The sequence below is a fragment of the Heptranchias perlo genome, chromosome 27 (genome assembly GCF_035084215.1).
Source record: "Heptranchias perlo isolate sHepPer1 chromosome 27, sHepPer1.hap1, whole genome shotgun sequence".
Lineage (NCBI taxonomy): Eukaryota > Metazoa > Chordata > Chondrichthyes > Hexanchiformes > Hexanchidae > Heptranchias > Heptranchias perlo.
This window is the reverse complement of record NC_090351.1, coordinates 41,930,556-41,955,985: the sequence shown is the minus strand read 5'-3', so window position 1 is coordinate 41,955,985 and position 25,430 is coordinate 41,930,556. Positions and strand designations below refer to the sequence as shown.

General features: G+C 45.8%; 1 protein-coding gene across 4 annotated transcripts in view; it reads right to left on the bottom strand.

The window, feature by feature from the left end:
* slc16a4 (solute carrier family 16 member 4) overlaps positions 1-25,430 on the bottom strand; it is a 112,693-nt gene that overhangs the window by 73,436 nt on the left and 13,827 nt on the right. For 2 of the 4 annotated variants that reach the window (XM_068007756.1, XM_068007754.1), the window contains 2 exons: positions 12,208-12,340; positions 10,123-10,273 (listed from right to left, as the gene is read on the bottom strand). In XM_068007756.1, the coding sequence (XP_067863857.1) occupies positions 10,123-10,227 (105 nt within the window). In that variant the 5' untranslated portion in view covers positions 10,228-10,273; positions 12,208-12,340. Of the gene's footprint in view, positions 1-10,122; positions 10,274-12,207; positions 12,341-22,939; positions 22,997-25,430 lie in introns of all 4 variants that reach the window. The other 2 variants (XM_068007755.1, XM_068007757.1) reach the window with 2 other exon arrangements.

Genomic DNA, 25,430 nt, shown 5'->3' with positions numbered 1-25,430 from the left:
CAGCAAGACCTCCTTATTCTTATCCTCCACCCCCTTACAATAAAGACCAACGTACCATTTGCCTTCCTAACTGTTAGCTGTACCGGCATGTGAACTTTCTGTGATTCGTGTACGAGGACACCCAAATCCCTCTGGACACCAACATCTCTTAGTCTCTCACTTTTCAAAAAATATCGTGCTTTTCTATTCTTCCTACCAAAGTGAATAACCTCACATTTCCCCACATGATACTCCATCTGCCACCTTCTCGCCCACTCACTTAACCTGTCTATATCCCTGTGCAGCCTCTGTGTCCTCCTCACAGCTTACTTTCCCACCGAGCAAATTTGGATACATTACACTCGGTCCCTTCATTTAATCATTGATATAGCTGAGGCCCAAGCACCGATCCTAACGGCACCCCATTAGTTACAGCCTGCCAACCTGAAAATAACCATTTGTCCCAACTCTGTTTTCTGTCCTTTAACCAAATCATAAGCCATGCTAATATATTACCCCCAATCCCATGAACCCTTATCTTGTGTAACAACCTTTTATGTGGCACCTTATCGAATGCCTTTTGAAAATCCAAATATACGACATCCACTGGTTCCCCTTTATCTACCCTGCTAGTTACATCCTCAAAAAACTCTCATAATTTTGTCAAACACGATTTCCCTTTCATAAAACTGTGTTAACTCTGCCTAATCATTTTCCAAGTGTCCTGTTACTGCGTCCTTAATAATAGATTCAAGTATTTATCCTACTACTGATGTCAGGATAATTGGCCTCTAGTTCCCTGTTTTAGGAACACAGCAACATAGAAAATAGGAGCAAGAGTAGGCCATTCGGCCCTTCGGGCCTGCTCCACCATTCAAAATGATCACGGCTGATCGTCTAACTCAGTACCCTGTTCCCGCTTTTTCCCCATATCCCTTGATCCCTTTAGCATTAAGAAATATATCTATCTCCTTCTTGAATACATCTAATGACTTGGCCTCCACTGCTTTCTGTGGTAGAGAATTCCACAGGTTCACCACCCTCCGAGTGAAGAAATTTCTCCTCATCTCGGTTCTAAATGGCATACCCCATATCCTGAGACTGTGACCCCTGGTTCTGGACTCCCCAGCCATCGGGAACATCCTCTCTGCATCTAGTCTGTCTAGTCCTGTTAGAATTTTATATGTTTCGATGAGATCACCTCTCATTCTTCTAAACTCTAGTGAATATAGGCCTAGTCGACCCAATCTCTCCTCATACGTCAGTCCTGCCATCCCAGGAATCAGTCTGGTAAACCTTCGTTGCACTCCCTCCATGGCAAGGACGTCCTTCCTCAGATAAGGAGACCAAAACTGCACACAATACTCCAGATGTGGTCTCACCAAGGCCCTGTACAACTGCAGTAAGATTTCTCTGTTCCTGTACTCAAATCCTCTTGCAATGAAGGCCAACATACCATCCGCCTTCCTAACTGCTTGCTGCACCTGAGTGCTCGCTTTCAGCGACTGGTGTACAAGGACACCCAGGTCTCGTTGCACCTCCCGTTTTCCCAATTTATCACCATTCAGATAATCTGCCTTTCTGTTTTTAAAACCAAAGTGGATAACCTCACATTTATCCACGTTATACAGCATCTGCCATGTTCTTGCCCACTCACCCAACTTGTCTAAATCACATTGCAGCCTCTTTGCATCCTCCTCACAGCTCACATTCCACCCCAGCTTTGTGTCGTCTGCAAACTTCGAAATGTTAAATTTAGTTCCCTCATCCAAATCATTGATCTATATTGTGAATAGCTGGGGCCCAAGCACTGATCCCTGCGGTACCCCACTAGTCACTGCCTGCCACCCGGAAAAAGACCCGTTTATTCCTACTCTCTGTTTCCTGTCTGTCAACCAATTTTCAATCCATGCCAGTATATTCCCCCCAATCCCATGTGCTTTAAATTTGCACACTAACCTCTCGTGTGGGACCTTATCAAAAGCCTTCTGAAAATCCAAGTACACCACATCCACTGGTTCTCCCCTATCTATTCTAGCAACAGCCTGACATAGCCATACTCACAGAATCATACCTTTCAGCCAACGTCCCAGACTCTTCCATCACCATCCCTGGGTATGTCCTGTCCCACCAGCAGGACAGATCAACCAGAGGTGGTGGTACAGTGATATACAGTCAGGAGGGAGTGGCCCTGGGAGTCCTCAACATTAACTCTGGACCCCATGAAATCTCATGGTATCAGATCAAACATGGGCAAGGAAACCTCCTGCTGATTACCACCTACCGTCCTCCCTCAGCTGATGAATCAGTCCTCCTCCAGGTTGAGCACCACTTGGAGGAAGCACTGAAGGTAGCAAGGGCACAAAATGTACTCTGGGTGGGGGACTTCAATGTCCATCACCAAGAGTGACTCGGTAGCACCATTACTGATCGAGCTGGCTAAGTCCTGAAGGATGTAACTGCCAGACTGGGCCTGCGGCAGGTGGTGAGCGAATCAACACGAGGGAAAAACTTAATTGACCTCGTCTTCACCAATCTACCAGTCGCAGATGCATTTGTCCATGACAGTATTGGTAGGAGTGACCACCACACAGTCCTCGTGGAGACAAAGTCCCGTCTTCGCACTGAGGACACCATCCAACGTGTTGTGTGGCACTACCACCGTGCTAAATGGGATAGATTCAGAACAGATTTAGCAGCTCAAAACTGGGCATCCATGAGGCGCTGTGGGCCATTAGCAGCAGCAGAATTGTATTCCAGCACAATCTGTAACCTCATGGCCCGGCATATTCCTCACTCTACCATTGCCAACAAGCCAGGGGATCAACCCTGGTTCAATGAGGAGTGTCGAAGAGCATGCCAGGAGCAGCACCAGGGGTACCTAAAAATGAGGTGCCAACCCGGTGAAGCTACAACTCAGGACTACATGCATGCTAAACAGAGGAAGCGAGATGCTGTTTGTGCACTCAGCAACTTCTGGAGATTCGCGACTCCCGGCGTTTCTCTTACTCCCCTGAACTTGCCGGTCGATTTGTGCATTAAGAGCGGCGTGCATTGTTAACATGCGTTATTTTATCAGCAAGATCTGACCCAATATTTCTCTTCAGTTTTCTTCACTTAGGACCTGGGGCCCAAGTGCTGACATCGCTAGATGGTGCAGTTAGGATGATGCACTCAGGATGATGCACTCACACAACACAGAGGTGAGTAATGGAAGAGTTGGGAGAGATGACGGAAAACGGTCACAAAGATGGGTTTTAAGGAGGGGAGAGAAATAGTAATGGAGAGGAATTTAGGGAGATAGTGGGCGTCACTGGCAAGGCCGGCATTTATTGCCCATCCCCAGTTGCCTTGAGAAGGTGGTGGTGGATCTTCATGAATTGTTAGAAGCAGTTTTGATACAACTGAGGGACTTGCTAGGCCATTTCAGAGGGCAGTTAAGAGTCAACTACGTTGGTGTGGGACTGGAGTCACATATAGGCCCAGACCGGGTAAGGTCGGCAGGTTTCCTTCCCTGAAAGACATTAGTGAACCAGTTGGGTTTTCAAGACAATCCAAGAGCTTCGTGGTCACTTTTATTGAGACCAGATTTTTATTTCCAGATGTTTTAAACTGAACTCAATTTCTCAAACTAGCATGGTGGGATTTGAACTCATGTTCTCAGGATTACTAATCCAGTAACAGAACCACTACACCACCGTAACCATTTTATCTTTTGACCCCCTTAACTTTAAACTGTCCCCTGGTCCTTGAATCTTGTGCCCGAGAGAATTTTTCTCGATCCGAATTCTCCTTACCCATGAAATTCTCAACTCTCTCTATCCAGGGCCCCATTATCCTCCTTTTCTCCAGAGAGTAGGGCCCCAGAGGAGACAATCTGTCCTCATAACATAGTTCCAAATTTAGCCTCATAGCCTCCTCTGGGTTCCATCTAATATTTCAACATCTTTCCTGTAACATGGAGGAAAAACTGAGCACAATACTCCAGATAGACTAACATTGTCTCCCTAGATTTATGTCATAGACCCGGCTACACATTCCAACAGCCCATCGCTAAAACCCCATTCCTGCTCCATTAGTTCAAGCACATTATCATTTAACATCCATATTCTCATTACTTGTACCTAATCGTATGATTTTACACTCATCCAAGTTCAGCCCCATCTGCCCATTGACCGAGTTTATCCAAACCCCCTCTGTTTATCACATCGTTAAGTATCATTGGTCAATGCACCAATTGGTGTCATCAACAAATTCAGGCGGCGTGGACAATATTTCATCCTCTAAATTATTTATAAAAATTATAAACAACAGCAGTCCCATCACCAATCACCTGGGCCTCCACTGGCAACTGGTTCCCACTCTGGCCTCTCCCCATGCACAGTGTTCTATGCTGCTAACCTTTCAGTCATGCACCACACCAGCCTAAAACTTTGCCATCTCTCCCTGTGAATCAGTCTGTTATGTGGGAAAGTGTCAAATGCCTTCTTGAGATGCCGGTGGAGAATATTCACTGCACGTTGTCTCACAAAGGGGAGTAGAAATCTAGAACTCTCTTTCCCCCCCCCCCCCCCACGCCCCCCCCCACAAAAGGCTGTGCTTGTTGGGGGTCAATTGGAGCTTTCAAGACTGAGATCGATAGATTTTTATTGCGAAAGGGTATCACAGAATATGGATCAAAGGCGGGTAAACGAAGTTGAGGTCCATATCAGCCATGATCTAAGTGAATGGCGGAACAGGATCGAGTGGCTGAATGGCCTCCTCCTGTTCCTATCTTCCTATGTTTATCATTATCCACCAGACCTGGAACCTCCTCAAAGAAATCCAGCAAATTGGTCAGACACGACCTGCAACTTCTGAATGCATGCTGCCTCTCCCCAATCAGACCCTAACCTTCAAGGTGATCCTTTATGCTATATGTGAGTCCTTCATATTCCGACATGGGGCCATTTCCAAAGAGTTCCCCACAAGCATGGGTCTGAGAATTGAGGCTGTAATATTACAGCTCAACCTCGGACCCCCAGTCATGTGGTCAGGCTCCGGACTCGGAGCAAAACTCCTGAAATTACTTTAAAAATGTTAAAATAATTTGTCAAGAGGTTCCTCTGTGGCCTTGTGGGTACAGGCAAAGGTCAGCACGGCTACAAGTCCATATAGACCAGAAGTGTCTGGAATCGATCCCTGGTCAGTGCTGAGGTACATGTGAATGAGTAGGAAATAATGGAGAGTCCTTGGGTCTCTGGTCCATCACATTGGAGAAGGAGAGAGAATTATCAATATTAACAGAAAGAAACAAGGCATTCAGCTAAAGGGCTGGGAGATGCAACTGGTAAACTCTCCGAGGTGTTGCTTTGTGTTGTTTTCAGTCTCTCCAATCCTTTTTGCTTTCCATCCTAAGGAACCAAGAGCATGTTTGACCTTCTCTAAGATCCCATATTGAGATGTACCAATGGGGTGAATTTGCAGTTGATTTAGCCGTCAGATTGTGCTGTATTGTGTAGGGAGTAACAGTGAGGGAGTGTACAGACAGAGTGTGAGTAGGGTTTAGGGAGTAACAGTGAGGGAGTGTACAGACAGGGTGTGAGTAGGGTTTAGGGAGTAACAGTGAGGGAGTGTACAGACAGGGTGTGAGTAGGGTTTAGGGAGTAACAGTGAGGGAGTGTACAGACAGGGTGTGAGTAGGGTTTAGGGAGTAACAGTGAGGGAGTGTACAGACAGGGTGTGAGTAGGGTTTAGGGAGTAACAGTGAGGGAGTGTACAGACAGAGTGTGAGCAGGGTGTAGGGAGTAACAGTGAGGGAGTGTACAGACAGAGTGTGAGCAGGGTGTAGGGAGTAACAGTGAGGGAGTGTACAGACAGAGTGTGAGCAGGGTGTAGGGAGTAACAGTGAGGGAGTGTACAGACAGGGTGTGAGCAAGGTTTAGGGAGTAACAGTGAGGGTGTGAGCAGGGTTTAGTGAAGCAATTCACTGACTACGAGTGATGCCACAGGCAACTCACTAGTTAAAAAATATACACAACTCTCAGCGTGAAAACTTGCAGTCTCACAATTCTTGCATTTACATCACGCCCGATCTCTCAGGGCATCAGTTTCAAGGTCCTTGTAATTATCTACAAATTCCTCCATGGCATCAACCCTCCCCCCCCCTCAACCCCCTCTACCCCCCACAACAGCCTGTTGCCCTGAACATCTGACTTTCCCCCCTCCCCCCCAGTCCACCTTCAGCCATCTTGACCCCACATTCTGGAACGTTCTCCTAACCATTGCTTGGTGTCCAATTACTTTCGCCTCCGTGAAGCTTTTTGGGACATTTGATTGTGTTAAAGGTTTTTTTTATTAGTGCAATTCATTGTTATGTTGTCGACATATCTCAAAGTAGTTCACAGCATGAATTACTCTTTGGAGTACAATCACTGTCTAGGCAGCAGCAGTGTCCCATAAAGAGCAAGGGGATAAATCACCAGCTAATCGGTTTTTCCTGTTGTTGGGTGAGAGAGCTGTTATTGTCCAGGTCACCAGGAGAGTCTCCTGCTCTTCCTCAAATTGCACCAAGGGAAACCTTAATATCCAACTCAACCATGGCTTATCAGTTTGTCTGAAGCACTGTGCAGTGGATTGTTAGTCTGTGAGTTTAAATCTCCATCTGGGAATCAAACCTAGTCTTTTGACCCAGAGGGGAGTGTAACTATTAAATGAGCCAAAACCCTACATTAAAGAGTGAAGCCCCCGCCTCAGCTCACCTGGTGCTGAAATCCTCATCAATGCCTTTGTTTCCTCCCGACTCAACTATTCCAATGCTCTCCTGGCCGGCCTCCCATCCTCCACCCTCTGTAAACTTGAGCTCATCCAAAACTCTGCTCCCTGCATCCTAACTCGCACCAAGTCCCGTTCTCCCATCGCCCCGTGCTTGCTGATCTACATCGGCTCCCAGTCCAGGAACACCTCGATTTTAAAATTCTGATCCTTGTTTACAAATCCCTCCATGGCCTCATCCCTCCATGGCCTCGCCCCCCCCTCCCTATCTCTGTAACCTCCTCCAGCCCTACAACCCTCTGAGATCTCTGCGCTCCTCCAATTCTGGCCTCTTGCACATCCCCGATTTTCATCGCTCCACCATTGGCGGCCGTGCCTTCAGCTGCCTGGGCCCTAAGCTCTGGAATTCCCTCCCTAAACCTCTCCCCCCTCTCTCTCCTCCTTTAAGACACTCCTTAAAACCTAACTTCTTGGCCAAGCTTTTGGTCACCTGTCCTAATATCTCCTTATGTGGCTCAGTATCAAATTCTGCCGGATTTACGCTCCTGTGAAGCGCCTCGGGAGATTTTACTACGTTAAAAGTGCTGTAAAAAAACAAGTTGTTGTTCAGGAAAGCACTTGTACTTTCGGACTTGTGATGTCATCTTCTGCTGAGCTGGTGACTAGAAATGGGCTGATTCAGAGCTGATTCAGAGCTGGGATTCAGGCTCCAGCTCGAACCTTTGCTCTGCTGCTAATAGAAATTAATTGAAAACCTGAACTTTAATAACCTTCAGGTCATAAAACAAAGGTGAAAATGGGAAACAAAGACTTTCTATATTTGTAGATTTTAGGAATTTGTGCTCCCAGAGTGGATGGAAACTCACAGGTGTGCCCGAGCTGTGAGCGATATATTCTCCTGTGTGGCTCCGTGTCGGGAGGGCTCATTTATAAAACCCACATACATACCTTATACAAGATAACATTCTGAGGAAGGGTTCACAGTTGAAATATTAAACTGTCTCATCTCTTCCAGGAACTGACTGACCCACTGTCTATTTTCAGCATTTACTGTTTTTATTTTGCATTTCCAACATTTGCAGTTTTTTGCTTTTTATTAATACATTAAAAAAATATTCCCTCTTGTAATTCATGTGAATAACAGGCTTGTGTAAAATTCCTCTGCCTGCTACCCGGGGAAATTAACTCACTCGCTGTCCAGATTACATTCTGGAAATTTTCTGACACTGAGCTCAAAAACTAGATAGAACCAGATGGGGTCTAAGCCTGAACGCCACTCAGACAGGCGATCGTTTGTGTCTAGCGATGGCCTGATTACCTTAAGCTTGGAAGAAACCGTAAACACTTGCTCTCTGTGTGTGACTTTCGCTGGGATATATTAATCCTAGTTCAATAGTGCTGTCATTTACTAACCCTAACCCTAATGCAAATCAGTGATACACAACTGGTCTGAGTGTTACAACCTGTCCCCGCCAGATTGGGACTCCTGAAACTCCATTTGACAATGGATCCATCGAGCAAGTCCTCTCTTACCACCCTGCTGGGATTTTTTGATATTTTTGATCCATTAAGAATGTAAATAAAGACAGAGAAATTCAGGACATTTTGCAGAATATAGGTCCCTGCCAGTGACTAGTGTGCACAGTGTAAGTGGTGGGGACTGTATTACAAAATATAATTTTAATTTAAATAATGGCAAAGTTTCAAGGTGTAAAGTTTCATTCGCTACACATGTAACATTTTGCATTTGCTAAATAAACAATCCTTTGAATATAACGACTTACACTGTTGTTTATTCAGAAAAGTTACTTCAGAAAAAGTTGAGCAGTTTGTTCCTCATCTTGTTTTGATGTTTTAAATAAAAAAAAGTTTGTGTCAGTGATTTTCAGATAATGCACAGAAGTGGAGAAGGTCGTACTCTGTGAATGATCTGTCTCACCGTCAATTATATAAAGAATTGTAGGAACTGTCAGTATAGGTGCAAGCTCAGAATTGTAGCCTGTCTCTTCAACAGAAGCAACAGTTCTGGGATATCCATCAACCCAAGTCTCAGGGTTCCCAGAGAGGCACAAGCTTCTGACAGAAAAAAGTTAAGAGGTATCTCAAAGATAGAAAGTGCTGTCGTATAATGCTATGTTTAATCATAGAATAGAGCCCAGGAGGAGGCCATTCGGCCCATTGTGCCTCTTTGGAAGAGCTATCCAATTAATCCCATTCCCCTGCTTTTTCCCCATAGCCCTGTAAATGTTTTCCCTTCAAGTATTTATCCAATTCCCTTTTGAAAGTTATTATTGAATCAGCTTCCACCGCCCTTTCAGGCAGCGCATTCCAGATCAGAACAACTCGCTGCGTAAAAAATGTTTCCTCATCTCCCCTCTGGCTCTTTTGCCGATCACCTTAAATCTGTGTCCTCTGGTTACCAACCCTTCTGCCACTGGAAACAGTTTCTCCTTATTTACTCTGTCAAAGCCATTCATGATTTTGAACACCTCTATCAAATCTCCCCTTAACCTTCCCTGTTCTAAGGAGAACAATCCCAGCTTCTCCAGTCTCTCCACATAACTGAAGTCCCTCATCCCTGGTACCATTCCAGTAAATCTTCTCTGCACCCTCTCTAAGGTCTTGACATCCTTCCTAAAGTGCGGTGCCCAGAATTGGACACAATACTCCAGCTGAGGCCTAACCAGTGTTTTATAAAGGTTTAGCATAACTTCATTGTTTTTTCCTCAAGTCAATCAGGCTGTTGCAGATCCTTAGGGTCAAACTGACTTTCTTGTTTTGTACCTCTTTTTAAAAATAAGTGTGACACAGAAATTAGCCCGAGTGACAGCGTGACGCCTGAAGTGTGATAGGCAAAGACGTGTACCAGACATAACACTTTTAGAAAGAGGAAGGTTTTCTCGTGTCTTATTTTCTGGCCTTTAAGTGTTTTCTCCACCGGTAAATATTGTGCTCTAAATGTTTATTCTGGGGGACTGGACCATGTTTCCATCCTTCGGATAAAAGGACCAGCATCAAAATTTCTGGGTTAGGTGTAGCAGGACTGTAGCTTCAGAACCTGCCTTCAGCCATGTGACTGTTTGCACACCAACCTATTTTGTGTCAGTTTAGTGCCAATACCATGTGGATGGGGCTGAGTTGAGATTTCCCAAACTCATCTCCTATTGGACCAGCCAAGAGCGAGGAGAGATTGACAATGCATTGGTCGATTGGAAGCCAGGTCAGGTGACAGGCGATGGGACAGAATGCTAAATCAATCACGACAAGAGTCCTGAAGAGGCAGTTCCTATCTCCACAATGTCTATTTCACTGAATCAGGATTTGTCCTTTTTAAAAAAAACTCTTCCTCCAAAAGAAAAATAAACGATTGGCTGAAACTTGCTTCCTTACCAGAAAGAAATGGAGAACGATCATCCAGCCCCAGCCCCCATCCGGTGGCTCGCTGTATCGCTGTCCCTTCCAACTCCCCGCCTTCAACTCTCTGGCCTTTTCCATGTTCCTTCAGCAGATGCTCAGAGCAAACTCCAGCTTTCCTGTATCCCTGTAATTAATTCACAGAAGTCTTTATTCTATTTCTACACAAAATAAAACAAAATTCCACCTCAAGTCACAGGCAGCCTTTGTTTGGGTTTTTCGCTTTGAATCTAACACAGAAAAATGCAGTCTAGCAGCAATTCTGTAAACTTCTTCACTCACTAATTTAATGTCAGTTCTGCTCCCTGAACAACACCTGGGTTAATTTTAAAAGTCTATATTGGTCAGAATATCGTAAGCAGAGCGCGCCTGAATTTCTGAATCCGGCTTCAGGCTGAGGCTCCCGGTCAGAGGCGTCAATCTGTAAACTCAGCCCTCAGGTATGGTTATTATTAGGCATTAATCCACCATCTACGATCCAAATACGCCATCAATCATTCACACTGCAGCTTTCCACTTCCCCAAATTCCAACTTCAATGATCAGAAATCCTGAAATGTTTGGCTGTGGACACACTGAACTCGATTAGAATCACAGCGGATAAAATATAATTTGGGTCAGGGAGCTACAATGGGCGGGTGTCTATAACGGGCTAGGAGTCAGGTGCAACTTATTCATAAGAACATAAGAAATAGGAGCAGGAGTAGGCCATTTGGCCCCTCGACCCTGCCCCACCATTCGATCAGATCATGGCTGATCTTCGACCTCAACTCCACTTTCCCGCCCGATCCCCGTATCCCTTGGTTCCCCTAGAGTCCAAAAATCTATCGATCTCAGTCTTGAATATACTCAATGACTGACCATCCACAGCCCTCTGGGATAGAGAATTCCAAAGATACACAACCCACTGAGTGAAGAAATTTTTCATCATCTCAGTCCTAAATGGCCGACCCCTTATCCTGAGACTATCATCCAAAGGTTAATCAGGTTGTGGAATGCATTACTAGGGAAGGATATTAAAGTGGACATTAACCCCACCCACCCCACCATAACCCTCAACCCCACCATAACCCTCAACCCCACCATAACCCTCAACCCCACCATAACCCTCAACCCCACCATAACCCTCAACCCCACCATAACCCTCAACCCCACCATAACCCTCAACCCCACCATAACCCTCAACCCCACCATAACCCTCAACCCCACCATAACCCTCAACCCCACCCACCCCACCATAACCCTCATCCCCACCCACCCCACCATAACCCTCAACCCTAACTAACCACCTTTTCATCAGATCCCGGGGATAGGGGAGAGGAGTGGATAGGGAGGGGGATGGAGAGTTTGGGATGGGGAAGGGGGTGGATAGGATGGGATGGGCTGAGGACACATATACACAACCAATGGGAGGTGTTGAGGAGGTTCTGAAAGTGGGACGTGGTGGCCAATGGAGGGGAGCTGCAGGGAGTGGGTTCCAGTAATACGACCGAAAAATGACATTCTTCAAAATCCAATATTTTAAATAATGAATTTTCTCTCCAGCGCAGATCCCAATCACTGGATGGCAGTCTGTTAATCTGAGCTGGCACTGCCTTTAATAGTAACCGTCTGGAAAGCCAGTGTGCTAAACATTTTAAAATAACAACACAACTTGCGACACTGCGTTTAAAAACACGTCACTACGACACCGCTGGCAAGCTGTCCGAACATGAGGGAAGCAACTTCAGTGATAAAGATAACACTTCTTTAAAACAGCAAAACTTTGTGAATCTGAAATTAAAACAGAAAAGGCTAGAAATACACAGTAGGTGCATCAGTGTCTAGAAGTGAGAAACCAGGTTAATGTTTCAGGTGGGACCCAATTCAGGTGCTCTGTCCTCTAACATTTCTCCTCCAGGTATTTGCAGCACTTTTGTGTTTAATTCAACGTCAGGGCTCATCTTATAAAAGAAGGAATCTCACTGATCCCCTCGACCGAGGTCTTGTGATAAGAATTCTGCGAGCACTCGTTCTTTCCTTCACCTCCTGTAAGTGCACAGCCCGTTGGGAACTGACTCACCTACCGCTCTCCTGTCAAGACTCTGTGTTTCTGGATCAGTTACCCTTCTACTCATTAATTTTCATTGTCCAGATGAAGCAGACGGAGTCAGACTTTGGGCAGGAGAGACATCCTATCCCTAGGCCCCTTGTACCTGCAGGAGAGGGAATAAAAAGTGGTTCAGAACTTTGGAAGTGAGCTTGAGACTTACTTGGAGATTGTTACCGTGAGCCGGAACAATTAGGCCCCATTTTAACCTCCCTGTGAAATCGGGAGGTTCGAGTGAGGTGAGGACTAAATATCTTTACCTGAGCTACTCAGATACTGCGGGTCAGTTATTAATATTCTGGGGCCTTTTTAATATGTGGTTTGATAGTTGATAAAACTGTTTAACTGTAAGTGAGGAGTCTTACTCAGGCCTTGATATTACGTTGTGCAAATATTAATATACAAATCTTGTCTGCTATTTTAGCAAAGGCAGTAACCTATTTAAAATGACGGACAAAGGAATTGTAGATAAATCTGACAAGCTTTCAGACAATAAAATCCCCAAGGCATAATCCTCAAGTTCTCTCCCAAAAGGGCAATCTCCCCCAATCCAACACTTTCACTGACTGCAGCTGAACTACAGATGCAACAACAATTTTGTTCTGTCATCGGTTGTACTTTTACAGACAAAATTTCCCACAGCAGGGCAAACATTCCCATCCTAACAGGTATGGAAGCTTAGCCTATGGACAGGCTTTTCCGGGAACTGTCCCTGCTGAAAAAAAATTCCCAAACGGGTAACAGTTACCCTTTCAAAAGAAAGTTGTGCTCGCAGGAAGCAGAGAGAGAGCCACTGGTGAACACCCCACACCCACCTGCCGAGCCTCCTCTCTGCAGGGACCAGCGAGGCAGCTACTGGCTCTCCTGCGGAAACAACGTGGATCGTTAGAGAGGACACTGCCCAGGAATCGACTCGGGATCATGGGTCCCATGAGTAAATGTTGGAGGTGCAGGAAACATGGGGCTGCCTCCCCTTGCCCCCCCCCCCCCCCCACAAGAGGTAACATGGTAAGGGGGCAGTGCTGATCTGACATTGGGGGTCGCCTTTTGAGCAATGGTCTCCTGGGGCCGTAGCCACATTGACCTGACCTGAGCAGGCAGCAAGACAGGGTGAATATCATCAGTTTAATGATTCCCTCCAAACACCATGGAAATGACAGCGAGAAACCCCCCCACACATTAGCCACAGTTGTAACTCTATCCACGAGAAGTTATTCCCAATGAAATAAATGGCAGAATAAGACTGGGAGGTGAAGGGATAATGGCTCAGATCCCAGGGCCTGCGGGAGAGGTGAAGTTGGGGGCAGGTCCCTATTCCACTCACATTGGGGGAGCAATGACATTCATTCAACGCCAAGTGCAAACTGCTTTTATCTGGCAGAAAGGCCTCGTGAAGACATGACCGAATATCGTGGGGGGGGGGGGGGGGGGGTGGAGAAAGAGGGGAGGGAAACGCAGGTGTCTACGGAACTGGCGCCCGAGGTCCCCAGCTGAGAATTGGTTCAACGGTAAAACTCAACATAACGCAGATAAAATTGCACACAGCCACTGGGACAGTTTCATTTAAGCAAGTCTATTGTGACATGATTTCCTTTAGAATCATAGAATGGTTACAGCACGGAAGGAGGCCATTTGGCCCGTCAAACCCGTGCCAGCTCTCTGCAAGAACAATCCAGTTAGTCCCACTCCCCCGCCCTATCCCTGTAGCCCTGCAAATATTTTCCCTTCAAGTACTTATCCAGTTCCCTTTTGAAGGCCATGATTGAATCTGCCTCCACCACCCCCTCGGGCAGTGCATTCCAGATCATAACCACTCGCTGTGTAAAAAAGTTTTTCCTCATGTCACCTTTGGATCTTTTGCCAATCACCTTAAATCTGAGTCCTCTGGTTCTCGACCCTTCCGCCAATGGGGACAGTTTCTCTTCATCTACTCTGTCTGGACCCTTCATGATTTTGAATACCTCGATCAAATCTCCTCTCAACCTCCTCTGCTCTAAAGAGATCAACCCCAGCTTCTCCAGTCTATCCACATAACTGAAGTCCCTCATAATGCAGTGTGTAAACATTCTAGGGGCCTATTTCTTCATGCATTTTACTGCATGTTTGTGTTTTAATGGATTGGAGGGGGTGGGGGTGGTGAGGTGCGGAGGGGCCCAATTCTGTCCCCAGTCAGGGAGACTCCGGATCTGTCCCCGGTCAGTAATTCTGTCCCCGGTCAGGGACACTCCGGGTCTGTCCCCGGTCAGTAATTCTGTCCCCGGTCAGGGACACTCCGGGTCTGTCCCCGGTCAGTAATTCTGTCCCCGGTCAGGGAGATTCCGATTCTTCCCCCGGTCAGGGAGACTCCGGGTCTGTCCCCGGTCAGGGAGACTGTCCCCAGTCAGGGAGACACCGATTCTGTCCCTGATTAGTAATTCTGTCCCCGGTCAGGGACACTCCGATTCTGTCCCCGGTCAGTAATTCTGTCCCCGGTCAGGGACACTCCGATTCTGTCCCCGGTCAGTAATTCTGTCCCCGGTCAGGGAGACTCCGATTCTCTGCGGGTTTGCTATCAAATGTTTTTCACTATGTGACAAAAGTTAAAATGATCTCCTCTGTATGAAGGAGGTGCTTTCTGATGTCAGTCCTGAATTCAGGTTTTGCCAGTTTGTATCTACGTCAAGTTTTAGGAACACAGGAGTTGCAGGATGAGAAAAGACCGAGGTCCATCGAGTTCACCTTCCACCATCCTGGTAGTCACATGATACAATGAGAATGGAGTTGTTGACTAATCACATCAATCAATCTCTATCAATGAGTCTCCAACAGACCCAGACACGAGTGGGGGAGAGATTTGGGAACCAGAGGTCCAAAGTCACCTGTTCCTCCCGAGCCTGTTACACTCACCACATGTCATGTCTCAAATTATTCATATACTGTATCCCAAAATATTATTTTATCTTGTAGTAATGCTCGGGATTAACTTTTTCTGTCCCTCTGTGAAGTTCCCTTTCATTCATCTCCTTTCAAGGCTGAAGGGTCTACGTTTTATTCACCCTCGAGTGTCAGTTGTGGCTCAGTTAGTATGACTCTTACAGTCAGAAGTTCATGGGCTCGAGCACCACTCCAGAGACTGGAGCACAAAATCTAGGCTGATACTCCCAGTGTAGTACTGAGGGAGTGCTGCACTGTCAGAGGTGCCATCTCTTGGATGAGACGTTAAACCGAGGCCCTGTCTGCCCTCTCAGGTGGATGTAAACAATCCCATGGTGCTATTTCAAAGAAAAGCAGGGGAGTGCTCCCCAGTGTCCTGGGCCAATATTTATCCCTCAACTAACATCACTAAAATGGATTATCTGGTCGTTATCACATTGCTGTTTGTGGGATCTTGCTGTGCACAAATTGGCTGCCGCGTTTCCGACATTATAACAGTGACGACACTTCAAAAGTACTTCATTGGCTGTAACGAGCTTTGGGACGTCCCGAGGCGGTGAAAGGTGCTAAATAAATGCAAGTTCTTTCTTTCCTCCAGCAACACCCCTCTCTGTTGTGCCACATTGTGCAGGGCACAACAGACGACTATAATGTGTCCCACTCTGTCTGTTGCCTATTGAAGCGCTCCCCCAGAATGATCAAGGCACCTGAAGCGCATCTTGAGCAGCCCTATAACATGCTCAATTGTAGACCTGGTGGCGATGTGGCTGTCGTTATATCGACGCTGTTGCTCGGTGGTGGGGTTCCTCAGAGGTGTCATGAGCCACGTGTGCAGGGGGTATCCCTTGTCCCCGAGGAGCCAGCCCTTGAGGGTGTTGGGTGCGGGGAAGAGGGGCGGGATGTTGGACTCCCGGAGGATGAAGGAATCGTGGCAGCTGCCAGGGAATCTCGCGCATACATGAAGGAATCTCTTGCGGTGGTCACAGATGAGCTGAGTGTTGATGGAGTGATAGCCCTTCCTGTTGATGAACAGTCCTGGCTCGTGTGGAGGTGCTCGGATTGCTATATGGGTGCAATCAATAACACCCTGTACCCGTGGGAAGCCGGCCACAGCGTGGAATCCCAGTGCCCTCTCCATCTGACTGAGGTCATCCATGGGGAAGTTGACAAAGTGCGAGGCCCTGCGAAACAAGCTGTCGGTGACCTGCCTTATGCACTTGTGTGCAGACTGAGAGTCCCTGGCGATGTCCCCGGTGGCACCCTGGAACAATCCGGAGGCGAAGAAGTTGAGGGCAGTGATGATGTTGACAGCGACAGATAAGATGATGCTGCTCAGGCCAGTCAGGAGCAGCTCAGCATGAAGGAGGCTGCAGATGTCCACAACTACCTGGCGACTGACTCTGAGCCTCCGTATGCACTGCTCCTCAGAGAGGTCCAGGAAGCTGAGCCTCGGTCTGTAGACCCTGTGGCGAGGGTAGTGCCTCCTGTGACGTCACTCTCTCTGTTGCCCTCCGTGCTGTTGTGCAGGTGCCTGTGGCGCAGCACTGTGTTGTGGAGCTCCACGTGGCGGAGGTGGACGGCGTGCCTGGCGATGTTGCTCGTCCTTAGATGAAGTGATGAATGCAGCTATGGCGCCCCCTCCATCCTGACGGTGTGAGTTTGAGGGGGTCCGCAAAGTAGGTAAATGTGTTTGTACAGCGGAGTTTAGGGTATAAAGTAAGAATTTTGAGTGGAAAGACAAAGGTGTCGCAGCCAAAACTTTGTCTGAAGTGACAGAGTGCCCTGCTGCAATAAATGAGGTTTTCCCCCCCCCTCAACTGTCAAATAATCCTGTGCATCTCCCACTGGCTGCTGGCTGAAACACGTCTGCTCCAACAGGGAGTGTTTCCCACAGCACGGGAAACACGCTGAGGATCCTTCAAAATTGCACCCCTGCCAAAATCTCCACTCAATGAGGTCTCTCAAGTATCTCAACTACCTGACGAACTATCTAAAGCAGCATCCCGTCGGCTTTAATTGCCAGCGAGAGTCCCGCATTCCGGAGCTGCGGGCGCACCCGGACGCGTCACTGGGGAACCCGGAAGTCAGCGGGTTGGAGCCGGGCTCCGAACCTGCTCCGGGGTTCCGTCATTTTAGGAGCCTCCGCCCCCAACGCACCCACTTGGCCATCTGAAAATCGGCCCCAATGTATTTAGAATGGATAGGGAAGGATGGGGGGGTGGAGTAGATGCACTAATTAGAGACAACATAATGGCAATAGAAAAATGGACATAGGTAACATTAAGATAAAACAGAATCCATATGGATTGAGACAAAGGATAAGAAGGGATCGATCACGTTAATAGGGATATTCCACAGATCACCCAATAGTGGAAGGGAAGTGGAGGATGAAATATGGAGACAAATCTACGAAATGAGTAAAAAACATCAAATGATAATCATGGGAGATTTCAACTATCCCCAAATAAACTGGCAAAAAGAGGTTGGGAAAGGAGAATGGGGAATGGAGTTTTTACAGTGTGTACGGGACTCCTTTCTTACCCAGTATGTGGGAAGCCCAACAAGAGAGGAATCAATGCTGGATCCAGTAATAGGAAATGAACCAGAAGAGATAAGAGAAGTAAGCGTTGGAGAATATCTAGGCAATAGCGATCATAACATAATAAGGTTTAAAATAATGATTGAGAAAGACATAAGTAAACCAAAGACCTAAATAATAGATTGGAAAAAAGCTAATTTTATAGGGTTGAGAATGGAACTTCGGAAGGTAAACTGGAAAAAAAATTGACAGACAATGAAATAGAAACGGCGCGGATGGTATTCAAAATGGTGAACAATAGAGTTCAGGAGAAATATATTCCTCTAAAAAAACAAGAACAAACCAACCAATAATGAAACATCATGGATGAATAAAGAGATAAGTGTAAAATTGAAACTAAAGAAAAAGGCACACTCTCAGTACATAAACAACAAAGGAGAGGATGAGAAAAGGGAATATGAAGAGGTTAGGAAAGAAGTCAAAATAACAATTAGGAAAGCAAAAAGGATCTATGAAATTAAATTATCCAGGAATATAAAAAGAAATAGTAAAGTATTCTACAGAGACAAACAACAAAAGAAAAACCAGAATAAGGATAGGACCAGTAAGGGATACACGAGATAAACTCAAAAGGCAATGACAGCGAAATGGCAGAAATATTAAATAATTACTTTGTCTCGGTATTTACCAGGGAGACTAACATGGTGGGCAGGACATTAGAAGAAGAGATCAAAAAATATATAAAGACATTTAAGATAGAAAGGTGGGGGCGGGGGGAGATAATTGATAAACTAATCAAACTTAGAGAAGATAAAACCCCTGGTCCAGATGGATTGCATCCGCGCATATTAAAAGATGTTAGGGAGGAGATAGCAGAGACACTATTACATATATATATATAAATTTATTAGCAAAGGGAATAGTGCCAGAGGACTGGCGGACAGTTAATATGATTTCTATATTTAAAAAGGGAGATAGAAAGTCCATGGAACTATAGACCAATTAGCTTAACATTGGTGGCAGGAAAGATAATGGAATCATTACTCAAAGATGTAATAGAAAAACATCTGGAAACCTAAAATATAATAAAGAATAGTCAGCACGGATTTTAGAAGGGAAGGTCATTGCTTGACCAAACTTATTGAATTCTTTGAAGAAGTAACAGAAAGGGGTAGACTAGGGTAATGTAGTAGATGTAATATATTTGGATTTTCAAAAGGCCTTCGATAAGGTACCGCATTGTAGACTCATGACTAAGGTCAGAGCATGTGGAGTCAGGGGACAGGTAGCAGAATGGATAGCAAACTGGCTACAAAACAGGAAACAGAGAGTAGGGGTTAAGGGCGACTACTCAGACTGGGAAAAGGTGAAGTGGTGTTCCACAGGGATTGGTGCTAGGACCACTAGTTCATTTACATAAACGATCGGGAATTGGAAGTACAGTTTCAAAATTTGCAGACGACAACAAATTGGGGGCGGGGGGGGGGAGGAGTTAATACAAAGGAAGAATGCATCAAAATGCAAGAAGACATCAATAAACTTGCAGAATGGGCGTGTAATTGGCAAATAAATTTCAATATAGATAAGTGTGAGGTATTACATTTTGGTAGGAAGAATAAGGAGGCCACACACTGCTTGGATAATAAGAGTCTAAATGGGTTAGAGGAGCAAATGGATCTGGGGGTACAGATACACAAATCACTAAAAGCAGTGATGCAGGTTAATAAGGCCATAAAAAAGTCAAACCAAGCACTGGGGTTCATTTCTAGAGAGGGATAGAATTGAAAAGCAGAGAAGTTATGTTAACCTTGTGTAGAACCTTGGTTAGACCACACTTGGAGTACTGTGAACAGTTCTGGTCTCCATATTATAGAAAGGATAAAGAGGCACTGGAGAAGGGGCAAAAGAAATTATAAAGATGATACCAGAACCGGGAGGATATCCTTATCAGGAAAGGTTTAACAGGCTGGGCTCTTTTCTCCAGAAAAGAGAAGGCTGAGGGGTGACCTGGTAGAGGTCTTTAAGATAATGAAAGGGTTTGATAGGGTAGACGTAGAGAAAATGTCTCCACTTGTGGGGGAGTTCTAAACTAGAGGTCATAAATATAAAAGAGAGTCACCAATAAATCCAATAGGGAATTCAGGAGAAACTTCTTTACCCAGAGAGTGGTGAGAATGTGGAACTCCCTCCCACATGGGGTAGTTGAGGAAAATAGCACAGATGCATTTAAGGGGAAGCTGGATAAACACATGAGGGAAGGAAGGAATAGAAGGATGTGCTGATAGGGTGAGATGAAGTAGGGAGGGAGGAGGCTCGTGTGGAGCATAAACACCAGCACAGACCCGTTGGGCGAATGGCCTGTTTCTGTGCTGTACCTTCGATGTAACTCAAGTATGAACTAGAGCTCCCTGGATGACTAAAGATAAAAATGAAACAGAAAAAGGAGGCTTACGACAAATGTAGGGTTCATAATACATTAGAGAACCAGGCTGAGAAAAAGGAATAAGGGGTAAAGAGAGAGAGTATGAGAATAGATTAGCAACTAACATAAAAGGAAACTCAAAAGTGTTTTATAAACATATAATTAGTAAAAGGGGAGTCAAAGGAGGGGTGGGACAGATTAGAGACAAAAAAGATCTTCTTGTGGAGGCAAAGGGCATGGCTGAGGCACTAAATGAATATTTCACATGTGTTTTCATTAGAGAAGAGGATGCTGCCAATGTAGCAGTAAAGGAGGAGATAGCAGCGATATTGGAGAGGATAAAAATAGATAAAGGAGGTACTCAAAAGATTGGCAGTACTCAAAGTAGAAAAGTCTCCCGGTCCCAGGTTACTGAGGAAAGTAAGGGTGGAAATTGCGGAGGCTCTGGCCACAATCTTCCAATCCTCCTCAGATATAGGGACGGTGCCGGAGGACTGGAGGATTGCAAATGTTACACCCCTGTTCAAAAAAGGGGAGAGGGATAAACCCGACAACTACAGGCCTGTCAGCCTAACGTTGGTGGTGGAGAAATTTTTAGAGACAATAATCTGGGACAAAATAAATTGCCACTTGGAAAAGTCTGGGCTAAAAAATAAAAGTCAGGATTTGTTAAAGGAAAATCGTGTTTGACTAAATTGATTGAGTTCTTTGATGAAGTAACGGAGAGAGTTGATGAGGGTAGTGTGGTTGATGTTGTGTATATGGACTTTCAAAAGGCATTTGATAAAGTGCCACATAATAGACTTGTTTGCAAAATTAAAGCCCATGGGATTAAAGGGACAGTGGCAGCGTGGATACAAAATTGGCTGAAGGACAGAAAGCAGAGAGTAGTGGTGAACGGTTGTTTTTCAGACTGGAGGGAAGTTTACAGTGATGTTCCCCAGGGGTCTGTATTAGGACCACTGCTCTTTTTGATATATATTAATGACATGGACTTAGGTTTAGAGGGTATAATTTCAAAGTTTGCAGATGACACGAAACTCGGGAATATAGTAAACAACGTGGAGGATAGTAACAGACTTCAGGAGGACATAGACAGACTGGTGAAATGGGCAGACACATGGCAGATGAAATTTAACGCAGAGAAATGTGAAGTGATGCATTTTGGTAGGAAGAATGAGGAAAGGCAAAATAAACTAAATGGTATAATTTTAAAGGGGGTGCAGGAACAGAGAGACTTGTGGGTGTATGTACACAAATCTTTGAAGGTGGCAGGACAAGTTGAGAAGGCTGTTAAAAAAGCATATGGGATCATGGGCATTATTAATAGAGGCACAGAGTACAAAAGCAAGGATGTTATGCTAAACCTTTATAAAACACTGGTTAGGCCTCAGCTGGAGTATTGTGTCCAATTCTGGGCACCGCACTTTAGGAAGGATGTCAAGGCCTTAGAGAGGGTGCAGAAGAGATTTACTGGAATGGTGTCAGGGATGAGGGACTTCAGTTATGTGGAGAGACTGGAGAAGCTGGGATTGTTCTCCTTGGAACAGAGAAGGTTAAGTGGAGATTTGATAGAGGTGTTCAAAATCATGAACAGTTTTGACAGAGTAAATAAGGAAAAACTGTTTCCACTGGCAGACGGGTCGGTAACCAGAGGTCACAGATTTAAGGTGATCGACAAAAGAGCCAGAGGCGAGATGAGGAAACATATTTTTACGCAGCGAGTTGTAATGATCTGGAATGCACTTCCTGAAAGGGCGGTGGAAGCAGATTCAATATTAATTTTCAAAAGGGAATTGGATAAATACTTGAAGGGAAAAAATGTACAGGGCTTTGGGGAAAGAACAGGGGAGTGGGACCAATTAGATAGTTCTTTCAAAGAGCCGGCACAGGCATGATGGGCAGAAAGGCCTCCTCCTGTGCTGTACCTACTATGAATTAATGCATATGGCTAAACCAGTGTTACCATAGTCTCACCTGTGGCTAGCCAACAATGCCTATTGTACACCAGGAACAGGATGTTCTCCCGGTGTCCTGCTCAGCATTCTGTCTCCAAGCAACACCACCAAAGAAACAGATCAACTGTTCATTTATTCCCATTCCTGTTTGTGGGATCTTGCTGTGCCCAAAATACCTGCTGTGTTTACCTATATCATGAGAATATGTTAGGATACTTCTCGGAGACAGGAGAAGGTGCTAAATAAATGTAAATTCTTCCTTCCTTTCTCTCCTTCTTTCATCAGATCCGGCGTTGATGCGAGTGCAATTATCACACTACGTATGAAGATTTAGATATGAAACATTTAAAGGAGGCTGGTCTTGCTCAGCAGTGTTGATGGAATTTTGTAATTGGAACACACGAGATGTTATTTGTGGTTTCGGTAATCAAGCTCGGCAGTAATCCATACCTCCTTGCTCCTCGCCTCGCCTCAGGCTTCTATGTGGCTGTCAGCCAGAAAGACTATTTCAAGACTCCTTTCCAACCTTCTCACTGCCTGCCCGCTCACCCTGCCCGCTCACCCTGCCCGCTCACCCTGCCCATCTATGAATAAACGTCCTCTGACATCTGTGTACCTGAAGCAGGGGAGTTGATTACGAAGAATTGTCGGCCCTCTTTATTTAGAACTTACGGAGAACTTTGAAACCTTTGTAGACTTCCTCCTCCCTCATCCCAACATTGGGTTCAAACATGAAACCAAAAAATCCAATGGGTTAATGATTTCTACAAACAGAATTGTTTTTCTGCTTAGTCTCTGATTTGTCAGTTCCTACATGCTGACATTCGCTGTTCTTAACTCACTATTTTTTTGAATTTAGTGAAACATTCCTACCGTTAATAGTGCTTATTTGATGAACTTTCTCTAACACGACCCTCACGATAACCAGACCTGTTAATATTGGACAAATCCAAGGGGTAAGATTTGCAGTTCTCAGATGTCACTTTGTACCAAAAACAAATACAATGAATAACAGAAAAGCTGCATTTTTTTTTAAAAAGAGGCCAACCAAGTGATATAAATATTTTTATTATTCTGATCTCGGGATATGGGCAAGGCCGGCATTTATAGCCCATCCCTAGTTACCCTGAGAAGGTGGTGGTGGGCCTTCTTATTGAATGAATAATTTGCCAGGCCATTCAGAGGGGCATTAAGAGCCAACCACAGTAGTGTGGACTGAGTCCCTTGTAGGCCAGGCTGGACGGCAGGTTCCCTTCCCTGAAGAGCATTTGTGACCCAGTTGGGTTTTTACGACAATCCGGCAGTTTTTATATCACTTTTTCTGGTGCCAGCCACAAAGGACCAGATTTATTGAATTCAATTTTCCTGAAACTTGGCATGGTGGGATTTGAACTCTCAGACTCTGAGTCCCTAGTCCAGTCCCAAAACCTACTACACAACTGTACCCACTTTTAGTATATTCCACTTCTCCAGTATCCTGTTCTCTATGTCCTTCTCTTCCTAATTCTCTTACAGCAAGGCCCCATGCTAATGAAGTCCAAACCTGGTCTCATTTAAGAGGCTGTAGGTCTGGTGAGGCAGTGATGTAGAAACAAGCTCTTATTTCTAGTGCGTTACATTGTGAAGATCCACGTACGCACAGATAGCAACTTCATCTCGACATAACCCAGCATGGTTATGTGTATAGGGCAGTCTATTGGAGTGCAGGGGAGCACAGAGTGAACACTTCAGAGTTTGGTGAGTGTGGGAGTTCGGTGAAGTGGGGGAAGGAGGTGCTGCTTTGCTTTGCTTTTCCTAACTTTTTCCCCAGAGCGGCAGTGGACCTGAGCAGCAGAAGACTGAGGGTGGGGATAAAAGCAGCAGCAGACCTGCAACAAGAGACAACTACTGTGCGACGTCGCAGGTGAGGCAGGAGAGTCCGAGAGGTGAGCACAGTATAAAAGGAGAGACCGAGAGCAGGAGGAGAGTCTGAGAGGTGAACGCAGGGTAAATCTAAGGCAAGTCATGGCAGCACAGCTCGCACCCGTGATATGCTCCTCCTGCACTATGTGGGAAGTCATGGACACTACCAGTGTCCCTGGTGACCATGTGTGCAGGAAGTGTGTCCTGCTGCAGCTACTGGCTAACTGCATTTTGGAGCTGGAGCTGCGGGTGGATTCACTGTGGAGCATCCGCGATGCTGAGATTATCGTGGATAGCACGTTCAGTGAGGTGGTCACACCGCAGGTAAAGATTACGCAGGCAGAAAAGAAATGGGTGACCGCCAGGCAGAGTAAAAGGACTAGGCAGGTAGAGCAGGAGTCCCCTGGGGCCATCTCCCTCTCAAACAGATATTCTGCTTTGGATACTGTTCGGGGAGATGGCTTATCAGGGGAAAGCAGCAAGAGCCAAGTTCGGGGCACCACGGGTGGCTCTGCTGCACAGGAGGGGAGGAAGAAGAGTGGCAGGGCTATACTGATAGGGGATTCAATTGTAAGGGGAACAGACAGACGTTTCTGCGGCCATAAACGTGACTCCAGGATGGTACGTTGCCTCCCTGGTGCTAGGGTCAAGGATGTCACGGAGCGGCTGCAGGGCATTCTGGAGGGGGAGGGTGAACAGCCAGTAGTCATGGTCCATATCGGTACCAACGACATAGATTAAAAAAAGGGATGAGGTCCTGCAAGGTGAATTCAAGGAGTTAGGAGATAAATTAAAAAGCAGGATCTCAAAGGTAGTGATCTCAGGATTACTACCAGTGCCACGTGCTAGTGAGTATAGGAACAGGAGAATAGACAGGATGAATACGTGGCTGCAGGGATGGTGTAGGAGGGAGGGATTTAGATTCCTGGGACATTGGGACCGGTTCTGGGGAAGGTGGGACCTGTACAAGCGGGACGGGTTACACCCGAGCAGGACCGGGACCAATGTTCTCCTGGGGGTGTTTGCTAGTGCTGTTGGGGAAGGTTTAAACTAGAGTGGCCGGGGGATGGGAACCTGAGCGGGGAGTCAGAAGGGAGTAAAGTTGAGAGCAGCAAGAGAGGGGAAGACCCAGGGGAAATCTACAACACAAATAGTACAAACAGTTGTTCAAGAACAAGTGAAAGGGAAAAGCGTAGAGCAGCGGAAAGAAAGTGTACTTTAGGCAATGCAGATATAGTGAAAACTAGAAGGCATAAGGCGATTATCCCAGCATCAAAGCTGAAGGTCAGGCTAGGGTGTGTGGCCCAACTAAGAGTTCTATATACAAATGCACGGAGTATAAGGAATAAATTAAATGAACTACAGGTTCAAATTCAAGTTGGAGGGTATGACATGATAGCTATTAGTGAGACTTGGCTGCAGGATGGTCAGGATTGGGAACTAAATATACCGGGTTATAAGG